Raw genomic sequence first — 17,441 nt, forward strand, 5'->3', positions numbered from 1 at the left:
ATAGCTTCTCTGGTTCAGCATCACAAGCATAGTTAAAAACTAAAAAGATCTTTCTTGTGAATTACCACAAGCAGAAAACCCCACCTTAATTGGAGAGAGATTATAAAAGAGGAACACTCCAGGACGGGAATGAAGGCGGCCTAATTCTACATTCCTATAAAGTTGAGTTACAGAGAACTACAAAATTCAAATATATTTAGTGGGTGTGCCATTTTCCATATATAAAAGATGAAAGTCATAAACTAACTGCTTCTATGAGTTTTAATGGACCTGATTTGACTGGATGGTGTGCTCACTTACATATGTGTACACTGGAGGTACAACCTGCAAAATGTGTGGCAAATTTGTAAAACCCTTAGAGCATTCACATCAGCTCGTGGAAAAGATTCCGTCTATTTTACACAAAAAACCTACTTTTTCTATTTTACATCATTACTTTTACAAAACACCCACATCAGTTTATCTATTTTACAAGGCTATTCAATAAAATATTCATTATTCATCAATTTTTTATTATTTTCCCTAATGGTTATACTTTTTAAATTTAAACTTATATTTTAAGTAAACTACCAACACCAGTGCCTTGGCCAATAGAGCCGCTTGTGGTGGAGGTCCGATGGCCCACCGGATTGGTGTCTCCGACCATTGTACCGCCATTACCAGTGAGCCGATTGTTGTAATAGTGTCTCCGACGACCGCCGTCGAATCGATGTTTCCGACAACCGCCGCCAAATCGATGTCTCCGACGACCGCCGCCGAATCGATGTCTACGACGACCGCCGCCGAATCGATGTCTCCGACCACTGTATTACTAAAATCGGTGACCGAATTGATGCTGTTGAATCGATGTCTCCGATCAACGGTCATTTTTTTTTTTTGACCCAACGGTCATAATTTTTATTGTTATATCCACCGGTCATAATTTTGAAATTCAAACGGTAAATTCAAACCTAACTTTAAACCCAATGGTAAATTCAAACATAAATGTCATATTTTTTTAACTTTAAATCCAATGGTAATTCAAACCTAAAGGTCATATTTTTTTTTTAAACTTTAAACCCAATGGTAAATTTAAACCTAAAGATCATATTTTTTTAAACTTTAAACCCAATGATAAATTCAAACCTAAAGGTCATATTTTTTAACTTTAAACCCAATGGTAAATTCAAACCTAAAGATTATATTTTTTTTTTAACTTTAAATCCAATGATTTATTCAAACCTAAAGGTCATTTTTTTTTAAAAACTTTAAACCAAATGATATATTCAAACCTAAAGGTCATATTTTTTTTTTAACTTTAAACCAAATTGTAAATTCAAACCTAAATGTCATATTTTTTAACTTTAAACCCAACGGTAAATTCAAACCTAAAAGTCATATTTTTTAACTTTAAACCCAATGGTAAATTCAAACCTAAATGTCAAAATTTTGAAATTCAAACTCAAGTCACATTCTTGCTCTATAAATATGACCATTTTCTCTCTAATTTCCACCCACTTCTACAAAATTATCTATTCCATTCGGTTTTTGTTCTCTCTTAATGGATTTCCATTATGACATTGATTTTATTTTTCCAAATGATGATCCTCCATTTGACTCATCTTCTGATGATGATGAGACGGAACTTACTCTAGCTATTGCCATAGAAGAATTAAAGAATGAAGGAGCATCAACATCACGTCGTCGTTCGGTTCAACCTTGCAGGTTTATCTGGCGTAATCCTTTGCAAGGTCATTATAGGCTTTTCCATGATTATTTTGTTGAAACACCAGTGTATCCTCCTAATGTATTTCGAAGGAGGTTTCAAATGAGTCGTTCTCTTTTTCTACGTATCCATTCAAGAGTTGAAGCTACTGAACCATACTTTGTTCGAAAAAGAAATGCGGCTAACACACTCGGGTTGTCTTCCTTTCAAAAGATGACTGCTGCAATCAGAATGCTTGCTTATGGAGTGTCGGCTGATTTCATGGATGAATACATAAGGATTGGAGAAACCACTGCAATAAAAAGCTTAAAATTTTTTGTTAAAGCGGTAGTTTCAATCTTTTCTGAAGAGTACTTGAGGTCATCAAACAACAATGACATTGCAAGGTTGTTAGCAGTTGGCCAACATCGTGGATTTCCAGGAATGCTAGGGAGCATCAACTGCATGCATTGGAAATGGAAGAATTGTCCAAGTAAGTGGAAAGGTCAATATATTGGTCATACATGTGAACCAACGATAATTTTGGAAATCGTGGCGTCGTATGACCTTTGGATATGGCATGCATTTTTTGGGTTACCGGGGTCTCACAATGACATCAATGTCCTAGAGCGGTCTTCTGTATTTTCTGAGCTTGCTGAAGGGCGTGCTCCTCCGGTTAATTACTCGATAAATGGTAATAACTATTCGATGGGGTACTATCTTGCAGATGGTATATATCCATCATGGGCAACATTTGTCAAAACAATTCCAACACCACAAGACCGTAAAAGACAACATTTTGCTTCCGCACAAGAGGCGGTCAGGAAGGATGTTGAACGTGCATTTGGAGTACTTCAAGCGCGATTTGCAATTGTGCGTGGGCCTGCACGTTTTTTCCATCTTGAAACGCTTAAGGACATTATGATGGCATGTATAATATTGCATAATATGATCGTTGAAGATGAACGACATACTTACCTTGGAGCAAATGACTTTGATTATGATCAAATCAACGATAATGGACCCGAACCGGTGTCACATAATCCCACTTGTAACCTTATGCAGTTCATTGAACGTCATAATTCCATTAGAGATAGAGGAATTCATTCTCAACTTCAAGCAGATCTTGTTGAGCATCTATGGCAACTACAAGGCCAGTCGTAGGAATTTGTAATTCTAAATTTCTAAGCATTACTACTTTTATTTAATGTGAACCTTCGTTGGAATTTGAAATTTTCTAAGTTTAATATTACTAAGTTTCCAAAAAATTGAGACAACAAAAAGCCCTATATAAGTTGACAAACCCTTAGGTAAGTTTGTCAACTCAAGTTTAGTTGTAAACTTACACTGGATACTATCCTGATCATTGGTCATTTTTAACACTGCAGAAAAATGGCACTATGTAGAAAAGTGACACTATGCAGAAAAATGACACTATGCAGAAAAATAACACTATGCAGAAAAATAACAGTATGCAGAAAAATAACACTGCAGAAAAGTGACACTATGCAGAAAAATAACACTATGCAGAAAAATAATTATGCAGAAAAATAACAGTATGCAGAAAAATAACAGTATGTAGAAAAATGATACTATGCAGAAAAATAACACTATGCAGAAAAATAATTATGCAGAAAAATCACATTATGCAGAAAAATAACAGTATGCAGAAAAATAACACTGCAGAACAATAACACTATGCAGAAAAATGACACTATGCAGAAAACTATGCAGAAAAGTGACTGCAGAAAAATAACATTATGTAGAACAATAACACTATGCAGAAAAATAATTATGCAAAAAAATCACATTATGCAGAAAAATGATAGTATGCAGAAAAATAACACTGTAGAACAATAACACTATGCAGAAAAATGACACTATGCAGAAAAATGACACTATGCAGAAAAATAATTATGCAAAAAAATCACATTATGCAGAAAAATGATAATATGCAGAAAAATAACACTGCAGAACAATAACACTATGCAGAAAAATGACACTATGCAGAAAAATGACACTATGCAGAAATAACACTGTAGAACAATAACAGTATGCAGAAAAATGATACTATGCAGAAAAATAACATTATGCAGAAAAATCACATTATGCAGAAAAATCACATTATGCAGAAAAATGATAGTATGCAGAAAAATAACACTGCAGAACAATAACACTATGCAGAAAAATGACACTATGCAGAAAAATAACACTGCAGAACAATAACAGTATGCAGAAAAATGATACTATGCAGAAAAATAACACTATGCAGAAAAATAATTATGCAGAAAAATCACATTATGCAGAAAAATGATAGTATGCAGAAAAATAACATTGCAGAACAATAACACTATGCAGAAAAATGACACTATGCAGAAAAATAACACTATGCAGAAAAATAATTATGCAGAAAAATCACATTATGCAGAAAAATCACATTATGCAGAAAAATGATAGTATGCAGAAAAATAACACTGCAGAACAATAACACTATGCAGAAAAATGACACTATGCAGAAAAATAACACTGCAGAACAATAACAGTATGCAGAAAAATGATACTATGCAGAAAAATAACACTATGCATTCAAAAACAACAACCAATATCAGCAAGTACAACCAGCACAATACAAAATTTACAACATTGCATCTATTTCCTCGCACAAGTAAAGACTACAAAAAATTATGTGCTAGTATCTTTGCAATATACAAAAAATTGGTTGTCAATAATAATATTCCATTATGATGCATATTTAGACCTTAACCTCTCCAAGATTTCCAAACGACGTAGACGAATGTATTCTTTTTGCTCAGGATCCATAGTTCTTGTATCTTTCATCATAAGTTCATCTTCCATTTTCCTCTTTTCTACTTCATTCTTCTCTTCCTTGATACGAATCAACTCTCTTCGTTCTTCGGATGCAATGCACATTGCCTCTCTTCGTTCTTCTAATGCAATGCGCATACTTTCCTTTTTCTCCTCATGCATTCTTCTTTTTCCTTCCTTGATTTCGTCCAATTGGGAGGAAAGTGTTAGGATCACATCATCACAATTCTTTCTTTTCTTTAATTTCTCCTTTTTGGCCTTCTTGCCTATAGGTCTCTCCAAGGTTTCGCCGGAGTTCATCTCTTCATTATCTTCATTTACATTTATTGAGCTTGCAAAGGATTGTGTGGCTGGTTGTGTGGCTGGTCGTGTGGCTGGTTGTCTTGTGCGGGCCTTCAAACTATCTCTTAGAACTAACCACTTAGCTTCGTTCCTCAAAATTCTCCAACAATGCTCCAATTGAAATGCATTTTTGCAATTAACTTGATACATAGTTTTTGCATCTTCAATCTACAAAAGTAAAAAATTGAAAATAATAAGAATCATAAAACTAAAAGTGTTTTGATGTACAATACATATTAAATGTTGAGTTTAAATACCTTGTCATGCTCAGTTTTACCGCTTTCATTCCGGTTCTCAATTTGGGCCAAGCATCCACAGAACTTGTTGGTCTCCCTTTGAATTGTTGACCACCAACTATTTAAAGAATCCTTAGTGCGGTTAAATTTTTTGTCATTGTGGAAGGTAGACCAAATTCTCTCCCAAAATGTTGTGTGTTTTTTGTCCATCGAAGTCACGGCATCTAAGCTAACATTAAGTCACGCCGACACTAGCTTAATGTCTTCATCTATGGTGAAGTTGATTTCCCGTTGACCTCTCTTAGTAGTTGATTTTTTTGCAATAGGGAGTATAAATTGTCCCATTTCAACTTGGGGTGGAGATTGATGGACATTGAGGTCTGAATGCGGAGTGGACATCAAATTACTGCTGTCAAAAGACTCAAAACCTTGTTCATTGTCTTGTAAAATGTCAAGGAAGAAGGGATTTTGATTTTGTGAGTCCATCACCTAACAAACACCAAAGTAATTTAGAAGCAGCACTAATAAGCAACAAAATTGAAAACAAAAAAGAAAAGGCATTGAGAGCATGGAATTCAACCACAACCAAGCATAGATGAAGCACCATTATGGTCTAATTCATAACCAAGCACCCTTATGGTCTAATTCATTGACCAATTCATGTACAAACACAAGAAAATCAAACCTCAAAGCAACAGAATTGAGAGCATGGAATTCAACCATAGAAATAATAAGTATTCAACCTCAAACCTCAAACCTCAAACACAAGATAAAACCCACATGGAATTCTAACTTGCTAGGCATCATTTTTTTTTTTTTTTTTTAATAAGTACTTGGGCAGCCGCCATATTGCAAATAAATTTTAGCAAAATCCATGTGTAAGAATGAAATTTAAAAGAATACAATAAAGAACGCATGGTACTAAAATGTTTATATCAAATGCTAAATTCACAGACAAAAATGCTAAATTCCTTCCTATATTGAAATGTACATATTACATCTTTTCTTTATGAATATTTTTCTTTTTATTCCAAACTTTCTTCTCTTCCAAATTTAAATTCCTTTTATTTTCCATACAAGCAACCAATTAGAGAAACAAATATTTAGTATAAAATAAAAAAATAAAAAAATACTTCCAGCGATCTATTTTTGGTTAAATCAATTGAAGATTGGACACTGTAGGGAGCTCCTAATCGCCATCTCCGTGTTGGTGGGTGCTTCTAGCTGCAGCTACTTAGTGCTAATACTATGTCCTGTTCCACAGCATTTATATGGCTTTCTTTTTGGTTGGGGAAAATGAGTAGTTTAGGCTGTATCTAAGATGAGATGCCATATTATCATATTCTACTCATTAAAAATAAAATGGAGGTCACAAAACTCAGAACAAGATGACATTCTAGATATAGCACTATAATTATTTGTATAGTGTTCCCACTTCCTACTTCCCACTAAAGCTTATTCAATACCAACATATTAAGCCTAGGTTTTGAACCAGTTATCCACAGAGAACATTGATCCTTATAAATGGAGAACAGAACAGTAATAAACAGAAAAAATCACCAAGGGAATAAATAATGTGTCTCCAATATTTGTAAATTGAAATTAATATCATATAGCTTAACACAGTAGACATCTCTAGACTACCTTATGTACTAAATTCCTTATGATCTGCAGTTCTAGGAATTTTGAGAGAGACAGATGTTTACCGGCATGGAAGTAGTTGTTACTAAGACTTTTGCAGTTGAGGTTGAGGTTGAGGTTGACCCTTTTGAAAGAGCTCTCAAATTTAGTTACCTAACTTAAAGATTTGATTATTTCAAACTTTAGGGGTTGAGAATTTCATTCAATCTATCACCATAACCAACATTGATCCTTATAAATGGAGAACAGAAATAAACAGAAAAAATCACCAAGGGAATAAATAATGTGTCTCCAATATTTGTAAATTGAAATTAATATCATATAGCTTAACACAGCAGACATCTCTAGACTACCTTATGTACTAAATTCCTTATGATCTGCAGTTCTAGGAATTTTGAGAGAGACAGATGTTTACCGGCATGGAAGTAGTTGTTACTAAGACTTTTGCAGTTGAGGTTGAGGTTGAGGTTGACCCTTTTGAAAGAGCTCTCAAATTTAGTTACCTAACTTAAAGATTTGATTATTTCAAACTTTAGGGGTTGAGAATTTCATTCAATCTATCACCATAACCACCCCCCAAAAGGGGTCCCAAAATTAATAAATCAGTTAACAATCACTGTTTAGTATTCACTTGTCTTTTTTTGAAAGTCTCTCAAGTCATCAGAGTGTTCATTCAAGAAGAACAACCAGAGACTTTTTGTTGCATATCTCAATTAAAGTTCCACTACCACCTAAACCAACGAGAACTGGCATGTCTTGGAATTATCTTTATCTATGACTATAAGCATGTGATATATACATAATTTTTGTTGCATATCTCAATTAAAGTTCCACTACCACCTAAACCAACGAGAACTGGCATGTCTTGGAATTATCTCTATTTATGACTATAAGCATGTGATATATACATAATCTGAAAACGTAGTAAAAGAAAAACTACTAAAGAACTTGGACAAAGAAGCCCTCATCTCTTTCTATTCTCAAACCAGCCAAAGGCTACAATACAGGGCAAGCTACCCCAAACAACAACTTGACAAAACCAGCTAAACTACACAGCCAAGTCCAATTATACATACACACTGACCAGGCACAAAATCTCAGCAGCTAACTAACCAAATACAAGGTAATCACGGCAATAAAGCTAACAACCAAATATCCACATAGTAAATCAGCTAGAACTCTGTAACTATGAACATCAAACAGAGCAAAGTTCATAAATTAAAACATAGATTGAAACGTTTTTGACCTATCAAGAACAAAGTTCATAAATTAAAACTCGTTTATGTAGAACTATCCCATGGAGGTACTAAAACAGCACACCAGCTCTCAAAAATAACTTCGGGTATGCTCCGAAGAATCCATAAAAAAAAACCCCAAACCAGAAAAAATTTGAAACAAGAAACCCCCAAAAAAATTAGTTTAGAGAAACTCCCAAGAATCTTGATTGAAACCAAAAAACTCTGAAATCTCAATGAGAAAAACCCATACCTTTTTTAGAGAAATCAGCCCCAACGTCTGTCAATAGAGAAGATTCCGTCAACCTAATGATCCACCCTCCTCACCGGAACTGCAAAACTCCTCAACCGATCACATTTTATTTCCCATGGTGATGAGAATGAGCAAAAGAATTCGGTGATGAGAATGAGCAAGAGAGGGAAGCTGAGAGTGAGAGAGGCGTTGGTGTGTTCAGTGAGATGAGAGAGAAAAAAAGAGCGAAAATGAGTTTCTGTACATATAATACTGTACATATAATATTATTTTAAGTTATAAACGAGCTACAGTGCCCGTGTAAATTTACATGGATACTGTAGCTCGTCCAAAATTATACACGAGTTTAGATGATTTTACAAAGACTGATGTAGTGTATTTCTTGCTTCAAAATGTGTAAAAATGGTCAAAATGTGTATTTTACACATTTATACACAATTATCCAAGAGCTGATGTGAATGCTCTTAGAACTAATAGTTTCCCAATTATTGCATCCATAACATGCATGCGCTCTTACTTTTTTTCCCCTATGGTAGCTACCACAACCTCCACCCATTCTAAAGTATAATTTAGGATGCACAAACACGAATACGGGTATGGGCATGTTATAGTGATGAACAATTTTTGAAACATTACAATGTAACATAGTGTTGGTGCAAACACAATAATAATGGAAATAATACACAAAGAGAAACTGAATAATACTTTTGAATATTATTGATGTAAAGAAAGGAAATACACAACACTATTTGGACTGAGGCGCGAGGATCCAAGGGGCTGGTTCATTTCCATTTTTGATACCTCCACTCTTCACCTCCCCCTTGCGCACGTATCTAGCCCAATATCTGAGACAATTCATGTTAGCCCATTAATCACCACAATTAAAAATAATAAAATAGTCTCTCTCCTTTTCAATGTGGGATTAAACATTTTCACAACTCTTCATCTTCCATATTCACTCCCACATCTTTACATTTATGTTATAACATTTACTCATTTTAATTATTTAATATTAAAATGTTCCAACACATAGCAAATAAGACACCATTACAACACGGATACAACACTCCAAATAAAATGTCTATACATCTTAAAGTAGAACCCATCGACCAAAAATATTCTATATCTACCAAAAACAAGTCAAAGGATTTGATATAGGGGCAATCCATGCATTGGGGGCAAAGTCCTACTATATAAACGGCTAGGTAAAGAAATTTCAATTTATGTATTTGAAAGTAGAATAGTCCCCTTTATATATATATATATATATATATATATATATATATATTCCTTGCATTGCTATTTTTATGCAATATTTCAACTTTGAAACGAGAAGTGTATAACCAATATTTAATATACATCATAATTAGAATTAACCATAGTCTTACTCTTCTCGGGTTGTTTGAGTGATAGAAAAATCAACTCTACCAGTAACAAAAATAAGTTATCTTTTAAGCTGGGTTTGGATACGGATGAAAAGGCAGGCGATTGCGTCTTCCTTTTTTTTTTTTAAGCACGTTCAGTGGCTGGAATGCTTTTCCAGTGGGTTTGTGCATTATTTACAAGACCCACAAATTTCTTTTTTCATACAAAATTTCATTCAAAATGGGTTCTACGGCATTATTCATACATTTAAAAATTATTTTACTACAATATTTTCAATTTCCAATAAAATATAGTGTGTTTGAATACAACTTATTTTGCTAATCGCACCTAATTTTTTTTTTTTGCTAACATGAATTGTAAATATCAAAAGTCATTGGGCCTACGTTTTTTTTATTTACTTTTTATTTCTCACCTAGCTTTCCTTTTTATGGACAATTTTTTGAGTCTTTTGGCCAAAAATTGCAAAAACCAGAGTTTATTATTGTTATAGGTACTGTTCAAAGTTATTTGGCAAAATGAGGGGAGAGACTGAATTTCGGCAACGATGTTGCCGAAATTGCAAGAAAAAGTACAATGTGTCAGGGGAGAGAGAAAATTGAATTTCGGTAATGAGATTACCGAAATTCTTGTCTTGCTCGCACTGCCCAAAATGGAAACCAATTGTGGCAATGGCATTGCCAAAAATGGGAGAAAAACAAAGATGCTATGTCTACAACACTTTTCACAACAAATTATAGGTGGTTAGTTGTTATTGGTTCAAATTTGAATATAACATTAAGATTACTTTTTTGCCACAATAATAATAATAAAAAACAACCTGTTACTTAGAATTTGTTGTAAAAATATTATGAAAATGTTGTGGACGTATCATTTCTAAAAAAAATTATGGTGCCGAAAGAGAAGGAAAAAAAAAGTGGCAAATTGTTTTGTGGCAATGGCATTGCCGAAATAGAGGGAAAAAAAACAATTTGCCACTTTTTTTTTCCTTCTATTTCGGCATCACAATTTTTTTTAGAAATGATATATTCACAACATTTTCACAATAAATCCTAAGTGGCAGGTTGTTACTTATTATTATTATTAGGACAAAAAAGTAATCTTAGTGTTAGATTCAAATTTGAACCAATAACAACTAACCACCTGTAATTTGTTGTGAAAAATGTTGTGGACGTAGCATTTTTTTTTCTCTCTCTCCCTCCCATTTTTGGCAATGTCATTGCCACAATTGGTTTCCATTTCGGGCAATGTGGGTAGGACAAGAATTTCGATAATCTCATTATCGAAATTCAATTTTCTCTCTCCCCTGATACATTGTACTTTTTCTTGCAATTTCGGCAACACTGTTGCCAAAATTCAATGTCTCTCCTCATTTTGCCAAATAACTTTGAACAGTACCTATAACAACAATAAACTCCCTTTTTTGTAATTTTTAGCCAAAAGACTCTGAATTTTTTTTTTTGGGGGGAAAAATTGCTTCTCCTTTCTTGTCAAAATTTGTTGAAAAGCATCTTTTTGGAAAAATATTAGCAAAAAAGCATGTGGATGAATAGAACTCGAGTTTTCTAAACTTGAGTTCCACATTTTTTTTTTTGTTTATGTTAGACTTCACGCAAGAAGGAATTGGATTGGAACTCAAGTTTGTTAAATTCAAGTTCCAAAAACATTTCAACTTAGTAAAATGTTTCATCTGCATGCTTTGCACCAACTTTTTTTCTAAAAAGCTACTATTTGGCAAATTTTGCCTCCTTTCTTCTTCTTTCCTTCTTTTTCTTCTCTCCAACTTCATTTTCTTTTTTCCTTTTCTCCACTGCTGTTCGTTCCACTCTTCTTCCAAGCCCCCAAAACTCAAGACAGCTCTTCCCTTGAAATAACAATCTCAAGAGTGAAGCAGAAAAACCCAAACCCAAACCCGTGAAATAATGATCTCGGAATCGAAGCAGAAAAACCCAAACCCCAAAAACGTGATCTTGGCCTTGCTTCGCTCTTCGATTTGCCACTCCACCACCATGATTTCTCCTTTCGAAGCTAGGCCGAAACCAAATCAAGCCACCCGACTTGGTAGCTGAGATTGTGTGTTGTCATTGTGAAATGGGTAAATCAACATCCTCTCTTCTTTTTATATGCAATCGTTTGATTATTAGAGTAGTAAGCCTTCCATTTCCATTTCGTGCTTTTACTTCTCATTATTGTTCTACTGTACAGCACCAAGATCCCAAGACCCATATAGGCCTTTGGGCCCAGGCCCAACGGGAACAGCCCTATTGCCCTAAGCCTTTCTTGGATCTGCCTTAGCGTAAAAACTAATTTTGGGCCTTGAATTCTGATAGGTGCTTGGCATAAGCTTTCTCGAACAAGCGTATTAACTGTGTCCGGGAAAATCATGATATGCTCGGTAAACTGCATTACCGAGCACTATCAACTAAGCTGGAACCAAGTTCCAAGACCATAATTGTTGCACCCCACTCTCACCTAAATATCCATTTAAATCTGATAATATTGGACCTTCAATAGCACTAATAGAGGCTGAAATCGTAATCTCACCACTAACCTCAGCTATAAATAGCAGAAGTTTGGGAGGAAGAGGGGGTTCAGAAAAATAGAGAGAAAACAGTCAAGTGAGAAGAAGAAACTGAGTGTTGCTTTGAGTCTCTCTGCCGAGAACGACCCAGAGTAGGAAATCCTCAAGCCCACTACAAATAAATTGTGAGCCCAAGTGAGTTAAGACCCAACAGCCTCATACCTGGTTCCCACAATTGGCGCCCACCGTGGGTCTCTCCTACGAAGCTGTGGTTCGACTGAGACTCAAACAAGGGAAATGTCCGAAGAGCGTTCAGGAGGGCATGCACCGAGCAGTTCCATAGGATCTTCTCGGGGATCGACGTGGAGGGAGAGAAGGTAGAAACGGTGGGAGGATAGGGAGAACCCCAGAGGAGAGGAAAGGTCCGAATTGGGAGAAAGGTTGGCCCAGACACACCAAACGGTTTCAGGAGTCTCAGCGCATCGGCAGTACGATGATAGAGACCGAGAGCTAGAGCGGTTGCACAGATTGGTAATGGATTTAGAGCTGGAAGCAAGGGGTCGCCGCCAAGAAAGGAATCACAACCCCCAGCAAAGGAGAAATCGGGGCGAGGAGGGTTCCAGTCGATCTAGTACGCAACAATTCTGAGACCGATCACGCTCTCAAGAGTCACACCGGCACTCTCGGGAGACACGTCATCAGCGGGACCGTTCACGGTCGCATGAATATGGTGACCGAGGGTCAGAATCGCCGGAGGAACGGCACCACCACAATGCCGCCATGGACGCCATAAGCCGAGCCTTACGGATGGCTGCCCGGTCGCCGTTCTCCGATGAGATTGAACGGGCCCTTATGCCGAGCAGATTCACGCGACCGCCATTCAATTCCTACGAGGGGAAGACGGACCCCGTGGAGCATGTCAGTCATTACATTCACATGATGTCTTTGCATGCACACAATGATGCATTGATGTGTAAAGTATTCCCCTCTAGTCTCAGCTCAACGACCCTGAGATGGTTCAATGGGTTACGGAAAGGCTCCATACGTAGCTTCGCCGAGCTGATTCAAGAGTTTGACAGTAGATTCGTGACATGCAGCCGAGTGCAACAGCCGGTTGACGCACTACTTTCCATGAAGATGAGGGTCGGAGAAACCCTTCGGAGTTATGCTAGCTGATACTGGGAACTCTACAACAAGATTGGTGGAGGGAATGAGAAAATTGCGGCAAGCACCTTCAGGATGGGGCTCCCCGAAGACTCTGAATTACGGGAATCGTTGACGAAAAGACCCCCCGAGGATATGAGGCAACTGATGAGATGCATAGAGGAGTACAAATGCCTGGAGGACGACTGGCTACAGAGTAGGGGGAAAGCTCCGGTAACTAGGAGATCTCGGCAAGGCGTTGTGCCGGCAAGACCCAAAAAAGACTTCAGAATGCAGGAACCAGAGGTGCAAATCGAAGGGGTTAATGTGGCGTTTAAAGAACCCGTGCACAAAATCTTGGAGCGGATCAAGAACGAGTCGTTCTTTAGGTGGCCAAACAAAATGGGGGGCGACCCATCTTGGAGGAACCAAAACCTATACTGCACCTATCACAGAGACAAAGGACACACCACCGAGCAGTGTCGGGTATGAAAAGATCATCTTGGACAACTAGTAAAGGCAGGGTACCTGAAAGAGTTTGTGGTAGACTCCACTGACCGAGAAGCCGGCCAGGGCGTCCAACAGAAAAGGAACCCCCTCCCGCCTCCACTGGAGGTAATTGAAGTCATCCATGCTGCACCAAGAGGAATGGCAGCATCAAAAAGGGTATTAACAGTTGCTTGCACGAGAGGAGATTCAGCCGAGAAGAAGAAGAAAGTTGAACGGTTGACCATCTCGTTCGGAGAAGACGATTTGGAAGGAGTGGTCCAACCTCATGACGATGCTTTGGTGGTGACGGCCAGGATAGGCGGGTTCCTGGTGAAGAGGGTAATGATCGACCAAGGGAGCGGGGCTGACGTCATGTACCCGGATCTCTTCGAAGGGCTCGGATTGAAGACCTAGGATTTGGCGAAGTATGACACGCCGCTGGTCTCATTTGACGGGAGAGTCGTAATTCCCGAGGGACAAATCTCTCTCCCGGTGGACATGGAAGGCAAGGGAGTTATAGTTACCTTCATAGTAGTCCGATCATTCTCACCGTATACCGCAATCTTGGGGAGGCCGTGGATTCACGCCATGAAGGCTGTTCCGTCCACCCTCCACGTGAAAGTTAAAATTTCCACTGAATATGGAGTTGCCGAGGTAAGGGGGAACCAACAAGTGGCGAGGCAGTGTCTTGTCGCTGTGGTTAGATGGAAAAATGAGCAGCTCAGACAAGCTGAACAGGCCGAGAAAGAAACTTCATAGCAATTACAAAAGCCCCGAGGGGAAACGGGGGCGGACGTGGCCGAGGAGGTATTGAAGGTTAGAATTCTTCCAGATACTGACAGGTATTTCCAGATAGGTACAAGCATGAATGACCGGGAAAGGGTAGAGATGTTGTTGTTCCTTTTGCAGAACGTAGATGTTTTCGCATGGAACCCATATGAAGTGCCCAGCGTAGATCCCGAGTTCATTGTCCACAAACTCAATGTGGACCCATCATTTCCCCCAAAGAAACAGAAACCGAGAAGAGCATCAAAGGAACATGTCGACGCAGTAAACCTGGAGGTCCAGCGGCTGAAGGAGGCCGGAGTCATAAAAGAAATATTCTTCCCGAGATGGCTAGCAAACACTATTGTAGTGAAGAAGAAGAACGGTAAATGGAGAGTTTGTGTGGACTTCACAGACTTGAACATGGCGTGTCCCAAGGACCCATTCCCAATGCCCAAGATTGATCAACTAGTAGATGCCACGTATGGGCACTCGAGGATGAGCTTCCTGGATACCTTCCAGGGCTACCACCAGATTGCCTTAGCGCCCGAGAATCGAGAAAAGACAGCATTTATATCCCCGAATGCAAACTATCACTACGAGGTCATGCCGTTTGGATTGAAGAACGCCGGAGCCACGTACCAGCGAATGATGACGAGAATGTTCAAAGAAAAAATTGGATGCACGGTTGAAGTATATATTGACGATATGGTGGTAAAAAGCAGAAAAGAATCACAGCATACGGAAGAACTCCGGGGAGTATTCGAGATACTACGGCGGCATAAGTTGCGCCTGAATGCCGAGAAATGCACTTTCGGAGTGGGGGCTGGCAAGTTCCTGGGTTATCTGATTTCTACTCGGGGAATAGAGGCTAACCCCGACCAAATAGAGGCCGTGAACTGCCTCAAACCACCAAGCAATCCCAAGGAGGTGCAAGTGCTCACTGGAATGTTAGCCACCCTAAACCGATTCATCTCCAAGTTTGCCGATCGCTGCCGGCCGTTTTATCAACTTCTGAAGAAGTGGAAGGGGTTTCGTTGGGACGATGGATGTGATGAGGTTTTTCGAGAACTAAAGGAATACTTGGCAAAGACGCCAAGGTTGACGGCCCCGAAGCCCGGGGAGGATTTGTTTATGTACCTCTCAGTCACCGACCATGCCGTAAGCATTGTGTTACTAAGGGACCAAGGAATACAAATGCTAGTGTATTACATAAGCAAAACCTTGGTAGATGCCGAGATGAGGTACCTGCCCCTGGAGAAGTTAGTTTTAGCCCTGGTGCATGCCACTAGGAAGTTGCCACATTACTTCCAGGCTCATACGGTGTTCGTCCTCACCGAGTACCCATTACAGTCACTGTTAAAGAGATCAGACTTCACAGGCCGAATTGCCAAATGGGGGACTCGGTTGGGATCGTTTGACATAAGATACCGACCTAGAAGCTCGGTGAAGGGACAGGTTCTCACAAATTTCATCGCAGAATTCACACCCAAGAACGATGGCAAGGTAATCTGTAGTGCAGAAATTTGCCCGTGGAGGGTATTTGTGGACGGCGCTTCAAATGCTATGGGGGCCGGGGCGAGTATTGTCATAATCACCCCTGAGGGCATACGATTGGAACACTCCTTCAGATTGGGATTCAAAGCCTTAAACAATGAAGCCGAGTATGAAGCCCTACTGGCCGGTTTGAGGGCCGTATTACATCTAGGCGCAAAAGATGTTGAGATTTACTCGGACTCTCGGCTGGTTGTTTATCAGATCACTGGAAACTTCGAGGCTCGGGACTCTCGAATGAAAGCTTATCTAAGTGCGGCCAAGCAGATTATCGGTCAATTCAGGACGGTAAAGGTGTCCCAGGTAGCTCGGTCACAAAACAAACACGCCGACTCACTTGCCACGTTAGCCTCATCGGCTACCGAGGACACGCCACGGCTAGTCACAATAGAACTTATAAGGGAGCCAAGTATCAGTGTGAAGAGTATTCCCGACCAAGCCAGAGTAGAGGTTGTGAAGGTAGCAGTGGCCAATCCGTGTTGGATGAACCCGATCATAGATTTCCTTGCCGAGGATAAAGTCCCGGAGGATGAAGACGAGGCCAATAAGATTCGTCGGGTGGCTCCCCGATGCTGGCTGTCTTCGGACCACAAACTGTACCGAAGGTCCTTTGCAGGCCCTTACCTTTTATGCTTACATCCCGAAAAAGTCAGAGAGCTTTTGACCGAGCTACATGAGGGAGTGTGTGGCGGCCATGTTGGGGGACGATCTTTAGCACACAGAGCGATGACCCAAGGGTTTTGGTGGCCACAGATGCAGAAGGATGCCGCTGAATATATATGAAGCTGCGAACAGTGTCAAAAGCACGCCCCTTTGATCCATCAGCCTGCAGGTCGTCTACATCCCGTCAGCAGCTCGTGGCCGTTCGCGCAATGGGGGCTTGACATCCTCGGACCATTCCCCCAAGCAACAGGGAACCGCCGTTTTGTATTGGTGGCTGTAGATTACTTCACAAAATGGGTGGAAGCCGAGGCCTTGGCCAATATCCGAGATACTGACGTGAAAAGGTTTGTATGGAAAAACATAGTCACAAGGTTTAGGGTGCCAAATTCGCTAGTAACAGACAATGGGTTACAGTTCAATAACAAAGCTTTTAGGACCTTTTGCAGCGAACTCGGCATCAGGAACAAGTATTCAACCCCGGTTTACCCACAAAGTAACGGCCAAGCTAAGGCAGTGAACAAGACTATTTTGAACGGGCTCAAGAGAAGGTTGGACGGGGCGAAAGGAAGATGGGCAGAAGAGCTACCCAGTGTATTATGGGCTTACCGTACGACCCCCAGAAGATCCACGGGGGAGACCCCGTTCTCTTTGACGTACGGAGCGGAGGCTGTGATACCAACCGAGGTGAGCTTATGCAGTGCACGGG

The 17,441-nt window shown here is 39.3% G+C and overlaps 2 protein-coding genes across 2 annotated transcripts; one reads left to right on the plus strand and one right to left on the minus strand.

Annotated features, from left to right (window-relative positions):
* The first annotated feature begins 1,540 nt into the window (after window positions 1-1,540).
* Window positions 1,541-2,848, plus strand: LOC115970593. Its single transcript, XM_031090199.1, has one exon. The coding sequence runs from the start codon at window positions 1,541-1,543 to the stop codon at window positions 2,846-2,848; it is 1,308 nt and encodes a 435-aa protein (XP_030946059.1).
* A 1,575-nt stretch (window positions 2,849-4,423) lies between these two features.
* On the minus strand, window positions 4,424-5,298 carry LOC115970594 (glutathione S-transferase T3-like). The gene is made up of 2 exons (XM_031090200.1): window positions 5,110-5,298; window positions 4,424-5,020 (listed from the first exon to the last, which is right to left on the minus strand). Exons 1-2 carry the CDS (start codon window positions 5,296-5,298, stop codon window positions 4,424-4,426), a joined length of 786 nt encoding a protein of 261 aa, XP_030946060.1.
* Window positions 5,299-17,441: the final 12,143 nt, after the last annotated feature.

This window comes from Quercus lobata, chromosome 12, assembly GCF_001633185.2.
Source record: "Quercus lobata isolate SW786 chromosome 12, ValleyOak3.0 Primary Assembly, whole genome shotgun sequence".
Classification (NCBI taxonomy): Eukaryota; Viridiplantae; Streptophyta; class Magnoliopsida; order Fagales; family Fagaceae; genus Quercus; species Quercus lobata.